General features: G+C 63.5%; 7 protein-coding genes across 7 annotated transcripts; all 7 read right to left on the reverse strand.

The window, feature by feature from the left end:
- Window positions 1–597: 597 nt before the first annotated feature.
- LMJF_16_0600 (putative histone H3) lies at window positions 598–990 on the reverse strand (the record flags this gene model as incomplete). The annotated part of the gene is made up of 1 exon (XM_001682087.1): window positions 598–990. The coding sequence occupies one exon, from the start codon at window positions 988–990 to the stop codon at window positions 598–600; it is 393 nt and encodes a 130-aa protein (XP_001682139.1).
- A 521-nt stretch (window positions 991–1,511) lies between these two features.
- Window positions 1,512–1,904, reverse strand: LMJF_16_0610 (putative histone H3; the record flags this gene model as incomplete). The annotated part of the gene is made up of 1 exon (XM_001682088.1): window positions 1,512–1,904. One exon carries the CDS (start codon window positions 1,902–1,904, stop codon window positions 1,512–1,514), a length of 393 nt encoding a protein of 130 aa, XP_001682140.1.
- Window positions 1,905–2,742: 838 nt separating this feature from the next.
- On the reverse strand, window positions 2,743–6,153 carry LMJF_16_0620 (hypothetical protein; the record flags this gene model as incomplete). Its single annotated transcript, XM_001682089.1, has 1 exon — window positions 2,743–6,153. The coding sequence occupies one exon, from the start codon at window positions 6,151–6,153 to the stop codon at window positions 2,743–2,745; it is 3,411 nt and encodes a 1,136-aa protein (XP_001682141.1).
- A 770-nt stretch (window positions 6,154–6,923) lies between these two features.
- LMJF_16_0630 (conserved hypothetical protein) lies at window positions 6,924–8,879 on the reverse strand (the record flags this gene model as incomplete). Its single annotated transcript, XM_001682090.1, has 1 exon — window positions 6,924–8,879. The coding sequence occupies one exon, from the start codon at window positions 8,877–8,879 to the stop codon at window positions 6,924–6,926; it is 1,956 nt and encodes a 651-aa protein (XP_001682142.1).
- Window positions 8,880–9,537: 658 nt separating this feature from the next.
- On the reverse strand, window positions 9,538–11,604 carry LMJF_16_0640 (conserved hypothetical protein; the record flags this gene model as incomplete). The annotated part of the gene is made up of 1 exon (XM_001682091.1): window positions 9,538–11,604. The coding sequence occupies one exon, from the start codon at window positions 11,602–11,604 to the stop codon at window positions 9,538–9,540; it is 2,067 nt and encodes a 688-aa protein (XP_001682143.1).
- Window positions 11,605–12,647: 1,043 nt separating this feature from the next.
- Window positions 12,648–12,965, reverse strand: LMJF_16_0650 (conserved hypothetical protein; the record flags this gene model as incomplete). Its single annotated transcript, XM_001682092.1, has 1 exon — window positions 12,648–12,965. The coding sequence occupies one exon, from the start codon at window positions 12,963–12,965 to the stop codon at window positions 12,648–12,650; it is 318 nt and encodes a 105-aa protein (XP_001682144.1).
- A 2,447-nt stretch (window positions 12,966–15,412) lies between these two features.
- On the reverse strand, window positions 15,413–17,113 carry LMJF_16_0660 (conserved hypothetical protein; the record flags this gene model as incomplete). The annotated part of the gene is made up of 1 exon (XM_001682093.1): window positions 15,413–17,113. The coding sequence occupies one exon, from the start codon at window positions 17,111–17,113 to the stop codon at window positions 15,413–15,415; it is 1,701 nt and encodes a 566-aa protein (XP_001682145.1).
- Window positions 17,114–18,361: the final 1,248 nt, after the last annotated feature.

Consider the following 18,361-nt stretch of genomic DNA (forward strand, 5'->3'; position numbering starts at 1 on the left):
TCGCTTGAGAGAGAGAGAGACACGGCACACCGCCCGTGCCGCCACAGTGCCTCATGCGTCTCGGTGCGCGTGTCTTTGCATTTTCTGTTTCTTACGCAGTGCTCGGTGGCCAAGCGATTCCCTGTCCTTCCTTTCCTCCCTCCTCGAGCGCATCGGCCACCTCGTCCACGGCGGCTGGGAGAGAGGCGGCCCAGACAACAAACGGTGCATCACGGCGCTGACGAGAACAGATACAACGCACGCGAACGGACGTCTCCTCAGACGTCAAGGGCACCGCCAGAGAGACGCGAAGCCCATCGAAACTGCAGCACACAACAACACAAAAAAGGGGAGGTCGAAAATAAAGAGCATCTATGGAGTGCGTGTCGGTGAGCCCGTGCGAGTCCGTGAGAGCGCCACTCACACAAGTACACACACACACGCACACAAGCAACGCTGACTCGCTGAGGGGCAGCAGGTGAGCGAGAGGGGAGGGGGGGCGAGTGCAGAGCGCCGACGCGGCCAACACACAACGCCCTCCCTCCGCTCCCCACCGCAGCCTCTCACCTCGTCCGCGCAACCAAGAAAAGGGCCGCAGCGCACGCGTTGGCCTCGTCTCTAGTGCCGCTCACCGCGCAGGCGCAGCGCCAGCTGGATGTCCTTCGGCTGGATCGTCACGCGCTTCGCGTGGATGCAGGCGAGGTTCGTGTCCGCCATCAGCGACACAACGTACGCCTCCGTCGCCTCCTGCAGCGCCATGATAGCGCTGCTCTGGAAGCGCAGGCCCTCCTTCTGCGCGCTCGACACCTCGCGCACCAGGCGCTGGAACGGCGCGCACTGGATCAGCAGGCTCGTGCTCTTCTGGAACTTGCGGATCTCGCGGATCGCGCACGTGCCCGGGCGCCAGCGGCGATGCGACATCTTCACGCCGGACACCGCGCTCGGCGCCTTCTTGCTCTTCTTCGACGTGATGGTGCGCTTCGCGCGGGCGGTCTCCTTGGTGCGGGACATGGTGGTGCGGTGGGGGTGGGCGGTGTGGCTGGGGAGGGAGGGAGGGGAGGGAGGGGGGGGGGGTGTTCGATGGCGGTGAGGGAGGATGCAGAGCGCGGTGAGCTGTGGGTGAGTGTGAAGGCGGTGCGGGAGTACGTGCGCGTGTGGTTGGACCAGATGCAGGTGAGAACAGAGGAGGGGAAGCGGAGGGTGGGGAGACAAAAAAGTACGAGGCAGCAACGCGTGCGGGGGAGGAGGAGGAGGAGGAGGAGGAGGGAGGGGCGTGCCACATCAGCAACGGGCGCAGGCGCGCACACAGTCACACGCGAAGCGGCGACGCACAACGCAGGCAGCGCGCCCCGGCGCACAGGCGGACAGCTCGGTCAGTGGTGCTCATGTTTTGCTTGGCGGGCTCTCGAGGTTCAATGACCCTCTCACTCTCTCGGCTGCTGCGGCAGGGCAGCGTGCACGACTTAAGGAAGGCGAAAACAAAGGAAACAAAAACATGGTATCTATGAGGGGGGAGGAAGAGCAGGCCCGCCCTAGTGCCGCTCACCGCGCAGGCGCAGCGCCAGCTGGATGTCCTTCGGCTGGATCGTCACGCGCTTCGCGTGGATGCAGGCGAGGTTCGTGTCCGCCATCAGCGACACAATGTACGCCTCCGTCGCCTCCTGCAGCGCCATGATAGCGCTGCTCTGGAAGCGCAGGCCCTCCTTCTGCGCGCTCGACACCTCGCGCACCAGGCGCTGGAACGGCGCGCACTGGATCAGCAGGCTCGTGCTCTTCTGGAACTTGCGGATCTCGCGGATCGCGCACGTGCCCGGGCGCCAGCGGCGATGCGACATCTTCACGCCGGACACCGCGCTCGGCGCCTTCTTGCTCTTCTTCGACGTGATGGTGCGCTTCGCGCGGGCGGTCTCCTTGGTGCGGGACATGGTGGTGCGGTGGGGGTGGGCGGTGTGGCTGGGGAGGGAGGGAGGGGAGGGAGGGGGGGGGGGGGTGTTCGATGGCGGTGAGGGAGGATGCAGAGCTGCAGATGCGCAGGCGACGAAGAGGGAAGAGTGGGCGTGTATGCGTGTGAGAGTGCGTGATAGGAGAGGCGAAGAGGAGGAGGCGGGAAAGGGGCAGGTCGGATCTCGATCACAGAGGCACCGCAGAGTGTTGAGGCACAACACGAAGAGGCGCAGGAGCGCAGCGGCAGACGGGGCAGTGTTGGGAGGGAGGGAGGGAGGGTCGATGGTGCGCACGTGAAAGGGAGGCTCGGCGCCACGACGCGTTTGCGCGTGTGTCTGGCGGCGGTCATCACCAAGACAGCAGTCGTGCACGATGAAAGCGTGTGTGTTGGCGTGTGCCTGCTTCGTGTATGTCTGTCGTGCTGGACGCCCGGGGAGCACGTGTCTGACTCGAACCGAAGAACGGCCGTTGGAAGAGACACTGGCAACGTAACGCCGTGCAAGAAGATGCGCGTAGGCGTGACGGGCGGCTTCTGCAGAGGAGGGAAAGAATCGGAGAGGAACAGGTGTAAAGTCCAAAACCACGCACTGCCGCCTCGCTGGTGACCCCCTTTGCCTGTCCCTCTGTCTTCCCCCTTTCTTGTTTTCAGCACGGTCGCCGCAGCAGCACGTCGGCGCGCAACTCTGGCAGCTGGAAGGGATGGAAACACGAATCCTGTGCGTGGTGTGTGGATGTAGGTTCGGGTGTGTGCCAAGGGCGGTGGGGCGCGCACACCGCGGCGGCGCAAAGACACACGTGAGATGGAGTAGACTGAGGATGCTAGTCGATCTCCAGCGCATACGTTGCACCATCCACTACATGGAGTACTCCGCACTCGTGGTGGTACAGACCCAAGGGCAGGAGAGCGCGGCACGCCGGCACTGGTGCGGTGGAGGGTTCCTCCCACGTAGACTGCAGAGTCGCTCTCTCAGCAGAGGGCCCCTGAGGCGAATCGTGCGTGCTATCGAGGCTAGCTCCGTCCTTCCCGACATCATCATTTCCTTGTCCAGCGCTGCCTCCCTTATCGCTGTCTGGCAACGCCAGGCCAACGATGGAAAACGCCGCGACGTTCATGCGGTTCCGTCCATAACGCCACGCCGTCGTATCCACGAGCGTGCGGCCAGCGCAGACGGCGTCAAGTGTAGCAAGCACCGCCCCGACCTCCTCCAGCGGGTTCACGACGTCAGCAGAAATACGGGCATCCCCTTGCTCGCCTGCAATTATTGGCGCGAGGACACGCTGGAAGAGTGCCGCGGTAGATCGTTCCACCACCCGCGTCGCCGACTGCTGCAGAGCCGGCGGCGCGCTGTCTATGACCTCGGCCTTGTCTGATTGCGAAGGATGGCCGTGTTCGTCCGAGAGCCGGAGCCACTCCACAGCCGGCGGCAAGCGAGGCGATGCGGATGCCGCCTGGCCTGCATCGGTCTTCTGCTGCTTTGATGGCCCCTCCTGAGGGGACCCTGCGTCTATCAGAGCAGATGGCGTTGACCTGTTCGGCGGGTACGCATCAGCGGCGCTGTCTGTCGGAAGCGACGACAACGCGGCCACACCCTGGGCATGATCTCGGCGGTGCTCCCCCGACCGCGTGAAGTGGTCAGCCGCGTAGTCTACCTCTCCTATGCCAATCACAGGCCGCATACTCCATCGCGCGGTCGTCCACGGCGATTGGTGCACGGCCGTGCCGACCGTCGCCGCTGCTGCGCCAGCGGTTGCCGCGTGACCGCCATGGATAGCTCGCGTCGCCGGGTCAGGGGCCTTTGGCGACGCCGACGTCACTTTGCCCGTCCCCCGCGCGTAGTCTGCCAGCAGCTGCAGCGGAGGGTTCACCGAGGAGTCGCGCAAATACGCGAAGAGGGCTGCGACGGACACCGAAAAGCTCGCATGCCTCGTGCGCCGCGCCGTGCCGCTCCGGCACGACATCGAGGAGGTGATGCAGGCCAGCTGCTCCAGCCCAGCGCACCACTGCCGCACAAGGCCGCAACGCGCATCTCCAGCAAGCCGATGCGGGTTGCGGGCCTCGCCGTGCTGCTCACGCTTTGCCGCGCATGCGCAAACAAGGACACCACCACTGCCAGCAGCAGCATCGTCCACCAAGCGAGTCGCCTCGGTGGTTGCGCTGTCATGCAAAGTCCCAGCTGCGGCCCCATCCGTCATGGCAGACGCCAGCGCGGAGCACAAGACCTGCACCGTAAACTCGCTGGCACGCACGGCAGTGTTGCCGGCCGGTGCCACAGTGGCCTCGGTGCGCGTGGCACCATCACGGTCACCGGTACTTACCTGCACGTAGAAGCAGCTGTGGTCCTGCGCCTCCGCCTGCCGCATGAGTACTGAAAGTGGTGATTCTGCTGTGCGCGATGGTGGCTGCCCAGCCGCAGCGGTGGCGGACGGCGCACCTGTTGTTGCTGTCGCCACGAATGCGTCCCCACGCGGACCGCTCGCACCTGGGGCGACGGCAGCAGCACTGGCAGGGGACACGGAAGCTGGCGAGCAAGACAGAGTCGCCGACATCGCTGTCGGCCGTGGCTGCTGCAACTGCTGAGCCTGCAGTGTGCGTCGATTCTGATGCTTGACCATCTCTTGCACCATCCTAAACGTTAGCGGTGCACCGGTCGCATTGGTGAACCCCTGCGCCTCCGCCGCCAACCTTCTTTCAGCCCACTGCTGCCACTGAAAGGAAGGAGCAGACGCCGCACGACAGCCACAGTTGGTCTGCAGGTGCGGTGAAGCTGCAGAAGAGTCATCAACGGGCGCGACGTGTGCTGTGGCTCGCGGTGGCGCCGCAAAGGACGGAGAGTCACCGCGACACTGTGCCGGATCCGGCACATCCTGTTGCTGCCCCACTCTCTCTCCGCCTCTCTGGGTAAGTCTCGCATCACCGGGGGTGGTCGCGCACAAGGGGCTGAGCAGCTGCGCCGTGTGCACCGCGGCGGCGCGCACGAGAGCCGCCGCGACAGCGGTGAAGACGGCGTCTTGCACTTCAGCAGGCAAAGCAGCGAAGACACCAGAATCGCCGTTTCCTCGCTCGCCGGGCTCGTGGGAGCCGCTGCCTGTGGGGCTGGCCCCATCTTTACTCGACACGGCGAACTCGCGCCATCGCATGTGAGCAGCTGTGACGGAGAGGTGGCCAAAGCCCAGAAGAGCGTCTGCGAGCACGCGCGCCGGCGACGGCAACGACAACGACGGCGCCGTCTTCGCACCCCGCTGACCTTCACCGTGCTGCTGCTGAGCATCTGCACGTCTCTGCACTTCGCCCTGCAGCCAGCTGAAGCACGCCCCGCCGATCAGCACCGCCTCGGCCAACGCCGCCACCGTCTCCCACAGCATCGCATTCGGCACTGTAAAGCAGAACGGGCGCGCGGCGTGGGGCGGCGGTGCAGGAACGCGGGGAAGAGCTTGTTCGGGTGTCTTCGCGGCGTCTTCTTTTTTATGCAAGCGGGCGGTCGCCGTGCGCGACAGCAGTGGTCGGCCGCGCTTGCGCGGCATTGTCGCAGATGCCTCATCGGAGTTGGCAGACATGAAAGCCGAGGACGGTGAAGTGGCGTGGGGCAGGGACGATGTAGACGATGGGGGGCAAGCGACGACACTTTCCTTCCGGGCAGAACAACGTAGTCCCGCCGTTACCTCCTTGGCCGCGTCGCTGTCGACGCCGTGTCCGCCATCGCGGCACTCAACATCGGATGCACCTTGTGCGGCGCTGAGCTTGTCGTGCACCAGCGCCGTGGGTAGCCGCTGTTGCGCTGCTTTTCTGTTGTTGCCTCCTTCGTCATCGTGGCCTCCGGCCTCGTCCTCCTCTGCCGCACAGAAGACGGCAGTCGTGTCAGCCGGCGGCGGCGATGAGTCCCTCGCAGGGGCGGGTGCAACCGGGGAGAAGGCGCCCGCGGCACCCTCCAACACCATGAAAGACGCGGTTGCCGTGCTGTGCTGAGCGCTGGCAGCGTCTTGAGTGTTTGGGGCGGGCGCCGCTGCCGTTTTAGCGCCTGTCTCCCCCCCCTCCAGCCACAAAGAGACGGTGCCTTGCGAACCACCATCAGCCACACAGCCCCCTGCCACCGCTTGCGGTGGCGTCACGGCCGTGGCGCTTGCGAGAGCATCTGCCACGCACAGAAGCAGCGGGTGGAAGACGTGTAGAAGGGCCTCGACGAGCTCGCCAGAGTCCGACACCGCCGTGTCTGCCACGCGTCGGCCACTCATGTCGCCGCATGTCAAGATGGAGCGACGGAAGGCAGCAGCGAGGGAGAGAGAGAGACCGACCGACCGACAGACAGACCGACAGACAGACAGACAGACGAGGTGCGTGTGCGTGTTTATATATGGAGAGGAAGAGAAGACCGAAGCAGAGACGCTGGGCAGCGCACAGGACAGAGAGAGTCGGAGAGAGAGAGAGAGAGAGCGGGAGGCTGATAGAGAGGGATGGGGGCAGGGAGCGACCTCATCGCGCAGTCTACGCACACCAGTCTGTCTGTGCGAGTGGGCGCAGACAGACTGGCAATACCTGGAGGCTGTGCCTTGAGAATAAGGGGCGGCAAAAGAAGAAAACGGTATTGTGTAAGGCAAGTGCATCCGGTGTAGAGCGCGAACGGGCGAGCGCGTGTAACCTGCACGAGAGCAGACATGTGCGCGTGTACTTCTTCAACGTCCCCTCGGGTGCACGGGCGGGACGGATGGGAGGGGGACACTGCGCCGCGTCACTCGTGCCGCCCCCCCCCCGCACTCTCTCCGACTCTCTCCCACTCGATGTCTCTATGAGAAGAGGAAGCGGGGGTGGCAAGCGGGGTGAGGGGCACCACGAAGGCGAAAGGGTAAGAGCAATGGGAGCAGTAGGATTAGCAGCAGGTGAGGCACTGCAGACGGCGGTGAAAAGAAGAAGGGGAGGAGGCAACGCAAAAAACGCTTGCCAAACCCACAACCATCGCAGCGCTGTATGTGCGCGTGTGGGCTTCTGATAAGCAGCGAGAGCATGCTCAGATGTACTGACGGCGAAGGACCTGTTCGCAGACCCACTCAGCAAACTGCGAAGGCGGCGGTTGGGCGCCGCGCCTCCGCACGTGCACATGCACGACTGACGCGGTGCCCAAGAAACGATTGGCGTAGGGGGCAGTGTAGAGCGCCTCAATCTCGCACTTGAGGCTGCATCGTTGCATCTCGCGCGCCTCGTTCAGCCAGGCAACCAGGGAAGCTCGATCGGCCTGGCACTCGAGGTCAGCTACCGAGAGCCTGCTGTGGGTTTGGGGCGCTGCGCTGAGGCCCACTGAGGCGCGCTCCATGTAAGAAGGCTCGACTAAATCGCGACGCCTCCCTTCCGCAGCCTCCACCTCTTTTGCGAAGTCTTTCCCCACAGCTGGAGACGACGCTGCGGGGCGCAGGAGCGCTTCCAAACGCTCGATCTGATGTCTCATCACTACGGCGTCTCGGCGGGTGAAGTGCTGCAGAGGCGCGATGCTGGTCAGTGGCGAGGCAATGGCCGCCTTCCCCGCCGTGTGCGGAGCGGATGAGGCGCAGTTGGCGGTGCTAGCGGCAGCACTGTCGCTGCTGTGTGCCCAGCTACCCTTGCCAGTGCCCTCCCAAGGCCTGACACTCGCCTCTAGAGGAGCTGGTGTGTGGTGGCGAAGACGAGGGCATTGCACTGCCGAGGGGTGCTCTGCGCTTGGACCGCCGCTGTCTCTCTTCTCCATTACGCGCACCACATGTGCCGTGCGCACGCCGAGCCACCGAAGGGTGGGAACAGGATAATAGCGGCTCTCCATAGAGGCCGAGCCAGCGGGAAGTACATCAGATGTGGCAGCCCAGCGATACGCGGCGAGGATGGCGAGCCCGTGCGGGTTATAGTCCACGAGCCCGACAACTGCCGCTCGAGGGAGTGCAGCGTGCAAGTGAGCAAGCAGCCGACGCGCTGCGTGGGTCGGGTACCCTTGAGCTGTAAGCAGCACACACGGCAGCAGTCGCGGCAGGCCTTCGCGCAGAAGTTGGGCGAAGACAGCGTGCTTCTCCACGACGAGGATAGCGCACACATTCGGCGGCACTTGAAAGCCTGCCACGGCGGCGCTGTTGGCTGAGCGGCTTGTAACGTCGCGATGCTCCGTGGTTGTCCAACGGCTTGACGCCGACTGCTGAAGTGAGCGGCTGTGCGTCAAGTTTGATGAAGACGCTAACCCCGAGACGCTGCGCCCATCATCATCCTCGACAGCTGCGCGCTCGACGACTCCTAGGACAGAGACGACCAGGTCTGCGCTTAGAAGTGGTAGAGGCATACCCTCCTCCGCTGCTAACCCCGTGCCACCCCCCTGCAAATTCCTCCCACGATAGGAGAGCCAGCCCGCAATGTAGCCGCGTCCGCCCGCCACCACGCCCATCAGCTGGCGCGGCAGTCGCAGCACACGCGAGAGCTGCTGCACGGTGCGATTCACCACCTCCTGCGTCTGGATGTGGCGGACGAGGTGATAGTATACATCGCGCTGTGTGGCCACGTCGCCGCGCCCAACGTTGCGAAAAAGCTCGGTGAGGATGAGGAGATGATGACGAGCTGTCTGCAAAGAGCGCCTGCTCGTGACTGGTCGACCATCGCTTGACCAGGTCGCTGCGCCCTCGTCGCCTGGCAGGGACGCCTTCGTGTGCGCACGCCCGTCCGGTGGTATACTCACCGGCACTGCAGAAATGGCACCGCGAGCTGCGCGCGTCGAGGTCTGCTGCTCACGCGGCATGGCATACGGACCGCGTCTTCTCAAGGAACCAGACGTTCCCTCGTTGAAGGCGGCCACCGCATTGCCGCGGGGCAACACTCTCTTGATGGGTAGCGAGAGAAGCGTGTGCAGCAGCTCCAGCACGTACACCTCCATGCGGCGGAGAACCTCATCGCGCATCGCCTCTGCGTTATGGGCGGCCACCACAGCAGGTGAAACCTCGGTAAAGCTGTCCGTCATGGATGCAGCAGCACATCGCAGATCTGGTGGAGACGAGGGCCGCCGGCCTGGTGCATGCCTGTGTATCTGTGCGAGCGATCCGATGGAGATGAAGCGCTACACTGCACCTCTCCTTAGCACCACCGCCAACGCAGCCTGTCGCCGAGTCTGTCTGTGTGGACCACGTAGGCTCCGCACATGATAGACGGGGAAGGCAGAAAGAAAAACACGAAGAGAACCGAGTAGCGGCGTGCGGCATGCAGAAGGGAGACGACGAGCGTGAGAAGCGGGGGGAGGGGGAGAAAGGGAGGCAGTAGAGGGCATTGGCGAAGATAGACACAGACACACACACACACACACACACACACACACGCACATACTTATACACACATACACGCACGCACAGAGAGCGAGGCGTGCGCCTTCGTCGCATCTCAGCGATGGGGATGGGGAGGTATCAACAAGCACGTCAAGGGAGAAGAGAACTGCAAGGCGCCAGAGCAACAAGACAGGCGCACGCCGCATCTCCGCCTCATCGTCTCTCCCGCTGCGTGGCGGCCGCGCAGCCTCGCTTCTCACTTGGGTTGGTTAGTGGTGGTTCCTTCGATGGCGACGCGCACTCCATCATCGCCGTCCGCCTCCCGCCCTCTCCCTCTCCACCTTTTCGCGTCACAGCGACTCACTCCAAAGCAACGCGGTCACGCTTCCGCATTTCCCGCTGCCGCTGCGCCCACAGCCTCGACACGGACTGGGAGAAGTCGACGTGGATACGGCAGTCGTCGACAAGAGCCCGGTCCATCTTCTGGAAGGCCCGAAAGCACGCCTCGACGCTCTCGAATTCGACGAAGCCGTAGCATAGAGACTGCTTTGTCTTCGCGTCGTAGATGACGTCGGCGGAGGTGACACGGCCGAACTGGGAGAAGCAGAGCGCGAGCCCCTCCCCTGTCGTCACAGGGTTCAGCTTGCACACAAACAAAACGTTGTCCGGTGGCTTGATGTCGCCCCGCACGTCGGCCACGCCGTTCAACAAGTTCAGCATGAGCGAGAGCGTCTCGTTCGCCTTCTCCTGGTGCTGCTGCATGAAGCTCTTGCGGCGCTCCTCCAACTGCTTCGCCGAGAGCGCCGCGGTAGCGCTGTGAGGAAGTGTTTGGCCACCGTTGTGGAACCCCTCCGCGTCGTCGTCCTCAGAGCTCAAGTAATCACCAGCGTAGTGCAGGTTGCACACCAGCTCCGGCTCACCGGGAGACGTAGCAGCTTCGTCATCACTCCTCGTCTGCGCTGGTGCAGCGGCGACGACAATAAGCGGCTGCGCGGCGTGCCTCCCTGTTGACGCGGCGGCCTTCTGCAAATAGATGGACGCGTCAGCGACGGTGCGGGGGCGCGTGATGACCACATACCCGTGCGCCGCGAGGCTAGTCCGTACCAGATCCACTAACTGACGGTGAGCGGCGCGCACAGCCGCCTCCGAGGCCCACCATTCGAAGCATCCAGCCTGGTGCAGCGCCGCTGCAGTGAGCTGCCGCTGCTGCTTCATGGCAGCTGCGCTGCTCGCCGTTGACGACACCCCCCACCACGCCGAGGGAGGGACTGCCACGTACTTCTCAGTACCGGCTGTGGGAAGCACTGTCGCTCGCTTCACGCGCAGCATCCGCACGGGCCGCGGCCACGACAGCGCCGGCCGGCCCGCCACATTATCAACAGCCGCCAAAGGGTCGGCGCCAGCCGTCGTCGGTGCGTCGTCGCCGCAGCGGTCGCGGACTGGAGCACGACGTATCCGGCGCAGCACCTCCTCGCCCTCGCGCACCACGCCAATCGTGATGTACTGCTTGTCGAGGAAGTCCATCGCGCGATCGGACAACGTGAGACCGAAGCGCAGTGTGGGCGCTGACGCATCCACGAGCAGGCTTCCGGAGCGGCATACCGTGCAAGGCGAGCTGGCGCTGTGCGAAGCACTCGCATGAGCTGCATCAGTGGCCACAGCTGCGCCACTGCTGCCAGACGCGGGCACGTACACCGGCTGATAGCCGCCTTTCGTGTTGCTGCCACCAGCCCTGGGCAAGGCAAGTCCGACACAACGCCGCCGCTTGCACAGTCGTGCCTCCTGTTGCATCGCCTGCCGCACTGCCGTCTCTTGCTGCTCTACGGGGTCAGTAGTTGAATGGACAGAGGCTGCAGCATGACTGTGCAAGGATACGGTGGCGGTGGACGCCGTCCGCGACGTATCGCCCTCCGCACGCTCCTGTCTAGGCAGCAGACTCCAGAAGTTCAGCGGGCCTGGGCCAGGTGGTGCCGCTGCGCCTGCTGAGTGCGAGCGCAGCAGCTTTTCAAGCAGCTCCTTGTACACCGGGTCTGCAGCAAGGGAGAAGAACACCACCACCTCCGGCACTACTTCCGTCGCCACCGCGCCGTTCCACAGCTGCGCTCTGCACAGGTTCAAGAAGTTCGCCGTCAGCGCAGAGCAGTCCGCGCCAAAGAAGTCGATCGCGAGAGGCCCGAGGGATGTTTCCAGTAGCAGGCCCGCGGTGGCCACCCCGACGCCCGCGCCACCGCTGCTGCCGCCCTTGCGGGGAAGGGCTACGCGTGCACTTTGCATGAGAAAGATGCGTGTGCGATCTTTTCGAACGAGCCAGCGAGAATGTGGGCGCAGAAGCACGTCTTTGTCTGTGTCCGTGGGCAAAAGAGAGATGGGATCTAGCGGGGGGAGAGGGGAGGGGAGGGGGGATGAGTGGAACAGGAGTGGCACCATGAGTCGACCACATCGGCATAAGAAGCGAGGGCCCGCGGGCGAGAGACAGACTGAGGGAGCACTCGCCGAGTGACCCTCCCTCCTCCCTCTCTCTCTCTGTCACGGCATTCAGGCTCGACCGGCGCATAGACATGCAGACACACACACATACGTCGATACTCCGCAAGTAGACGGCATCAGCGTACAGTGACAGAGATGCGGGCCACGCTATGGTCCATGGTTGTTTTCTCTCGTCGTTTCGATCTCGCCCCTCTCCCTTGCACGCCCCTTCCGCCCGTGCGCAGGTTTCCCTTTGTGGGGTCGCCCCGTGACGGAACCCGACCATCCTCCTTTCTCGGACACGCACGCACCGCTGAGTTAGCAGCCTTTTCCTTCACGTGCCTATGGAGGCAGAGGAGGAGACAGACAGCGCGGTGAGTGAGAGGGGACAGAGGTGCATGCACCCTCCAACGAGTAACAGGGAGAAGGCAAGACAAGCACACACACACACACACACACACGACGAAAGGTTCAGCAGTACGCGCCCCAGAGAGAGAGAGAGCCACGCGCTCAGCAATGAGAACTTCGTTTTCGGCTGCATTCGCTGAGCAAGCCATTCCTGCCTCCTCCCTAGCCCGCCCGTACGCTCCTCGACTCGCCGCCCCCCCTCCTCCTCTCCTCTGTCGTCTCCTGTGTCTCTATACATAGTCCGTCACACACCCCGCGCCGCACAGGGAGGTTCGCGACGGCTGGAGAAAACGACGAGGGAGAGTTGGACGCCGCAGCCGACGAAGAGCGCGCGTGCGCCGACGCATCGCACATCAGGGGAGGGGGAGATGGTGAAGAGTAAAGGTGTGGATGGCTGTCCTGACAGTCGTAGCACAGTGACGAGAGGAGGCTGCTCCAGGACACTGGTGCGGATAGAGAGAGGACTAGAGAGGGTGGGGTGGGGCGCGCACCCGCGAACAACGAGAACGCAAAATGTGGGCGCGCAGTGCACACGTCACATCCGTACAGGGGGGGGGGGCGACTGCCCCACCCCACCGCCCCTGCGCTTCGCCCTTCTAGTTCTGCTGAATGATGCGCTCCTGCTGCCACTGATTGCGGCAGAGGGGGCACGTCCCCTGCAGCCACTGCTCGAGGCAGTGCTGGTGGAAAATGTGGCTACAAACACCGACGACGACGGGGCACTCGTCTGTAGAGGAGGTGCACTTCAAACACGGCTGACCGAGGGCGCTCTTGCAGATGGGGCAGTCCCCCGTCATGAGCAACGTCTCGCGAGGCACGCTTCGGGCAGTCACGTACAGGTACCTCGTCTCGATCGGAATGATGAAGTCCGCGTCTGCCGGCGACGAGCCTGTCGCAGTAGGCGGGCTCGCCATGACCACCCCCCGCGAGGACTCGATGGATCGGCAGCTCCGGTGTCTCTCGCTCGCTTTGCGCGTCGATTTGCGGCGTGGAGGTGGGCCTCCGCGTGTGGGGGAGAGGAGGCGCACCCAAGTGAAGGTGGGCGGCGCTTGTGACTCATGCACGTATGCGCGCTCGTGTCCGTGTGGGCTTGCGTGCGTGTACGTGTGTGTGTGTGTGTGTCGATCGATTTGAGCGCAACGACATGGCCAAGAATGATGGAAGCGGAGGAGAGGACAGAGAAGCGAGGGATGCTAAACAGCAGCCATGGGATGTGGATAGAGGCGCCTGGGAAAGAGGCCTGGGGGGCGGGGTGCACTTGTGCAACATGGCCTCCCACGTGACACACATGCCCCGCCCCCGCCGCCCGCGTGCATGTCTTCACTCCACGGAGCATGCGCGTGAAAGGTGGGAGCGGGGCAGTGAAGGGAAGTGGGGGTGATGGGGTACAGCTCAAGAGGCCTCATGGGGGAGCGGGTGAGAGCCAAACACCACAATACAAAAAATCAAACGATGACGCAACCGCCGGAACAGAGATCGATGTGAAAGGCAGAAGACGTGCAGCCTTGGGAGAGACGGGGGTGTGGGGTGTGGGTGGCGCGGCTTTGACACATATGGGTCGATACCGGGAGGATGTCTCAGTGGCCGCGATGCTGGCGATAGTGTGTGTGTGTGCATGTGTGTACCTGGGCCTGCAGTGGGTAGAAGCTCAGCAGAATGACGTGCGGATTGCGCCGCTGATGGCCAGCAACGAGGAAGGGTGGGAAACGGAGGAGAGGTGTTTGAAGTGGTGGGCATTCGAGTGGGGGAGTATGCAAAGACGCTCATCAACGCGCCCGCCACTTCCCCCCACCCGCATACCCCGACTTCGCAATTACCCTCCCATTGCCACACGCCCTCACCTCTACTCTTCCCTTTCTCCGCTGGTGCACATCAGCATCCGGCCGCTACTCGTTCGAGGTGATCTTGTGCAGCTGCCACTGCCGCCCACACACCGGACACATGGAGCGCATCTGAAGCCACCGCGAGACGCAATGGTAGTGATACACGTGCCCGCACGCTCCCCAAGCCACGCAGCACCTGTCTGAAAAATCCGCCAGCCTTGCCAGAGTCGGGTGTTTGGAGATGGTGGCCGGCGGTGGTGATGGCTGCGTTGTGGATGTCCTGCCAGTAAGTCGCCCTGCGCTGGCTGCCGAGACCGCAGAGGCAGGGTGCGGCGAGGAGGACACAGGCTGCGCCCCTGCCACTGCTGATGCTGATGCGGCGGAGTTAAATGATGATGGCGCCTTGGCGAGGCAGTTGATGCAGTTATCGGCCAAGTTGTTCTTGCATATGGCGCACACGCGCGTCTGCACATCCCAAGACCACACCGCGACGGTATCCCACTGCTGTGCGGTTATTCTGCACGGGATGCGCGACGTCACGACGGAGCCGGCATCGCCACCGCTGCTGGTCGGCTCGGTGACCGGCAGGCTCGACGATGCTGCTGACGCTGACATCGTGGACGGCAGTGATGCCGTCGCGGACCGGGGGCCGATGCCTTCGCTCGACGCGAGTCGTGCCTTCTCACGGTGGCCGTCGTCTGCTCGTCCACCATAATGGCGGCTGCGCCTCCCCCGCCCACCGCCAGCAGGGCTGGAAGGCTCGTGAGGGTTGATGTGCAAGAAAAAGGCGGGGAAGCCGGAGAAGGCCTGCCGCAGTCTCCGCCACTGTTTGTATGCACGCGGCAGTGATGCTTGATTGATGATGATGTAGTAGTGGAGGGGGGGCTGCGGCGGTAGTCATGCACACGTGTGGAGGGTACCTGCGGACACCACACCACGAGACCACGCTGCGTGATGCTGTCAGCTCAGGCAGCACGAGAAGCCACGTAGAGCAAACGGTAGAGGAGGGGCGGGAGGGGAGGAGAAGAGAGGCGTGAAGCGAAACATGCCAGCGCGTGGGACGCGTGGAAAAGGGGCGGTGATGGTGGTGGTGGTGGTGGTGGGGACATCCCCGCTCTGATGAAAGCGGGAGAGAGAAAAGACAGCTGTGGTCTCCCCCTCCCCCCACCGCCACCGCTGGCGAGGGATGTAACATCGTCGGCAGAGTAGCTCGAACAACATGATAAAGCGGAAGGAAAGTGGGGAGGGCATTTGGAAAGGGGGGGGGGACGGGCAGGCAAGCATCCGCTGAGCCGCATCGGAGGCGGAGCTGCACAGCCACCTTTCCAAGTGCTCCCAGCATGCAATATAGAATGCCCCTTTGTGCTCTTGTCGCTTCTGGTGTTCTACAGGCGGTCAGAGGAAAGTGAGGGGAGGCGGGGGGCATCCGCGGCATACGCGCGCACAGGCGGCTGGGGAAGCATCTGAGTGGGGACAGGCCAAGATAGACGAGGGAGGTGCGAGGAGAGCGTGTGCGCGGGTGTGCGCCACCATGTGCCCTACAAGGAGCGCGCCTGCAGCATCTCTGCTAGCTGATCTCGCGTCCGCGTCAGTTGCGCGTTCTGCAGCTTCACCTGCTCTAGGGATAAGAAGCCTTCGCGCTGCTGCTGCCGCATTGCAATCAGCTGCTGCTCCAGCTGCTGCACGCGCCGGTCCGACTCCATCATCTGGCGCTTGTGCGCCTCGAGGCCGTCTTCGAGTCGTCCAATCTGCGCCACCAAAATACTGCGCTCCCGCTCCTTCTTCACCAACGCGGCTTCGCGCTCGCGAAGGTCGTCCTGCAATTTCGAGTTTTGCAGCCGCAGCTGCTCATATCGACGTTGCACCTCCTCCACCTCCGCGTAGGCGCGCTCCTTCGCTGACTGAACCTCCTGCAGCGCTTGGGCCACGTTGGCCTCCAGCTCACTCACCCTCTCGTGGGCCTGCCGAACAGCACTTTGCTTCTCCTCCTGCAGGGTGCTGAAGCGCTTGCTTGCCTCCGCGAGCTGCTGCTGAGCAGACGCCAGCTTGCGTGCGCTGCTGTCAGCGCTGAGACGGTACTGCTGGCCGCCCTGCTGCGCTTGGCGCAGCTCGTCGCGCGCCTTGCGCAAGGAGGCCTCCTGCGCCGCTTTCGTCTCCTCGAGCTCCTCGCACCGTGAACGTGCCTCAGAGAAACTGCGCTGTGCACTCTGCAGCTGGCGCTGTGCATCCTGGAGCTGCTGATCGAAATCGCGTTGAAGCCGAGAGGTGCGCTGCTCGCACTGTCGCACCGCATCATCTCGTTGCAGCTGCAGCGCGGACACCTCGCCGTGGAGCCGCTTCAACTCCATTTCTTGCGCCTGCCGTGTCTGCGCCTCCAGAAGCTCTGCCGTGCTCTGGAGGCGCAGCGATGATGTAGATGCTGAGGACGCACCGGTGCCGCGGCCGGCGCCAGATGGGTTCGTCATATCACACCGGGCTAGCTGAGCGCGCAGCTTCAGCACCTCCAGCTCCTGGGTACGGTTCACGCTGCGTAGGTCCTCGACGATCATGCGATGGCGCTCCTCCACGATGCGGAGGTGCGCAGCGTGGTTGTCGCTCGCCTGGCGGAGTGCATGCGTCATCTTGGCACGGAGCCGCTCTAGCTCTTGCGCCTTGTCGGCGTTCTCCTGAGTTATGCGCTGCAGCTGAGCCTTCTGCACCACTGCGCCCATCTCCTGCTCCTCCGCCTGCTGCTCCTGTATCGTCCACTTCCGCTCCGCAGCCTCTCGGGCTGCCTCTGCCTTCGACGTGGCCTGCTTGGCCGCCTCCAGCGCCGTCTCTAAGGAGGCCGCGCGCTCTGCTATACGAAGTGCATCTTGCTTGGCGATATTTTCCGCGTCAAGGGCGCGCGTCACCTCGATGCGGAGGCGCACCAGCTCCTCTTGCAATTCGCGCACCGCCTCGAGATAGCGCTGCACCTCCGCCGCTGCCTTGCCCTGCACACTCTTCGCCAGCTCCTCGGCCATGCGGACGGCGTTCGATACGTCGAGCTGGTCCTTGCGAAACGCGTCCAGCTGCGTCTGCAGGTCCACCGCCTCTCTGCGCAGCCGCTCCACCTCCTCCGTTTTTTCGTGAATCACAGCGTCGTAGCACTGGAGAAGCGGTATGGCGATGTCGGGGTCCTGCATGCGCTGCCGCATGTCCTGCACCTCGTTCTGGGGCAGCTGCAGGAGTTCCTGTAGTTGGAGTTGGAGGCGCATGTTCCACTCGTCGCTCACGCGCAGGCGCTCGCGCAGTTGGTGCAGTTCAGCTTGAAGCGCCTGTGAACCGGTCGAGTACACGGCAGCCACGGGCAGCGCTGCAGAAGGAGAGGAAGCCGCGCTCACCGGCGCGGCGGCATCACCGGCGGCATCACGCGGCGGTGGATCAGATGGCGAGCCCAGCATCGCAAGTGCCGTTGTTCTCCCCAGCGGCGCCCTCTACTGCTCTTCAAGCTGATCGCGGCAGAGCAACGACGCGCTGCTGCGAGACTCCCGCGTCGATACAACCAAAGGGAAAAAATTAGCGTGCGAGGTGAGCGCGTCAGATGTTGATGCGTGTGTGTGTGTGTGTGTGTGTGTGTGTGTGTGCATGTGCTTGTATGTCTATGGTAAGGTGTATGTGCAGTGGTATGTGTATGTATGTGTGTGCCCTGGCCTGCGCCTTCACCGCAAAGCCCTCCGGATGGATGGGGGCGCGCGCAGATGCATCGAGGAGCGCCGATGCAACAAATAGACGTAAACGGTGCGCGAGGGAGGGAGAGACGGAGACAGAGACAGAGGGAAGATGAGGAGGAGGAGGGGGCGCCACGTCACCCGAGCAGAGAAGGCAACCAACCAACCAGCCAACCATCACAACACAAAGGCAGAGGGGGAGAGGGAGGGGAAGCGGTGCAGCGGATGAGACAGCCACAAAGCTGACAAGCGAAGTAGGGCGAACACAAGTAGCAAGGCCGCTGCGCATCAAGTGGGTCCATCGGACCCGTTAGCGTCAGCGGGCATGCACGAGCACAGCGAAGGAGAGCGACAGAGAAAAGAGGGTGTGGATGGAGGAGCGGCAGCGCATCACCGACAGATTCGAGATCCGAAATCTTCGGCAAGAGAACGTCTCGCCAGGAAGGCACTAGTTGCCTATGACGTCACCGGCACACACACACACACACCTATATAGATATATACGTTTCTGCTCTGTACACCTCTCGTGTCGGTGTAGGTAGTATAGCGGTTGGTGCCTTTACGTAGCAGCAGTGGATAAGGTAAGGTCGTGGCTCGACAGGTGCCACCACCCGTTGATCGGGCGCAAAACAAGGAAACGAAAAAAAAAAAGCTCGACGTGGTGGACGGCACTCGTGCACGCAAAACACGCGCTATGCTGGTTGTCGATAGAGGGTGTCCACCACCCCACCCACCCACTTTGTTGTTTGTTCTCACGCCGGATGAGCACGTATGGGCGTGCGTGCACGTGTGAGC

This window comes from Leishmania major, chromosome 16, assembly GCF_000002725.2.
Source record: "Leishmania major strain Friedlin complete genome, chromosome 16".
NCBI lineage: Eukaryota > Euglenozoa > Kinetoplastea > Trypanosomatida > Trypanosomatidae > Leishmania > Leishmania major.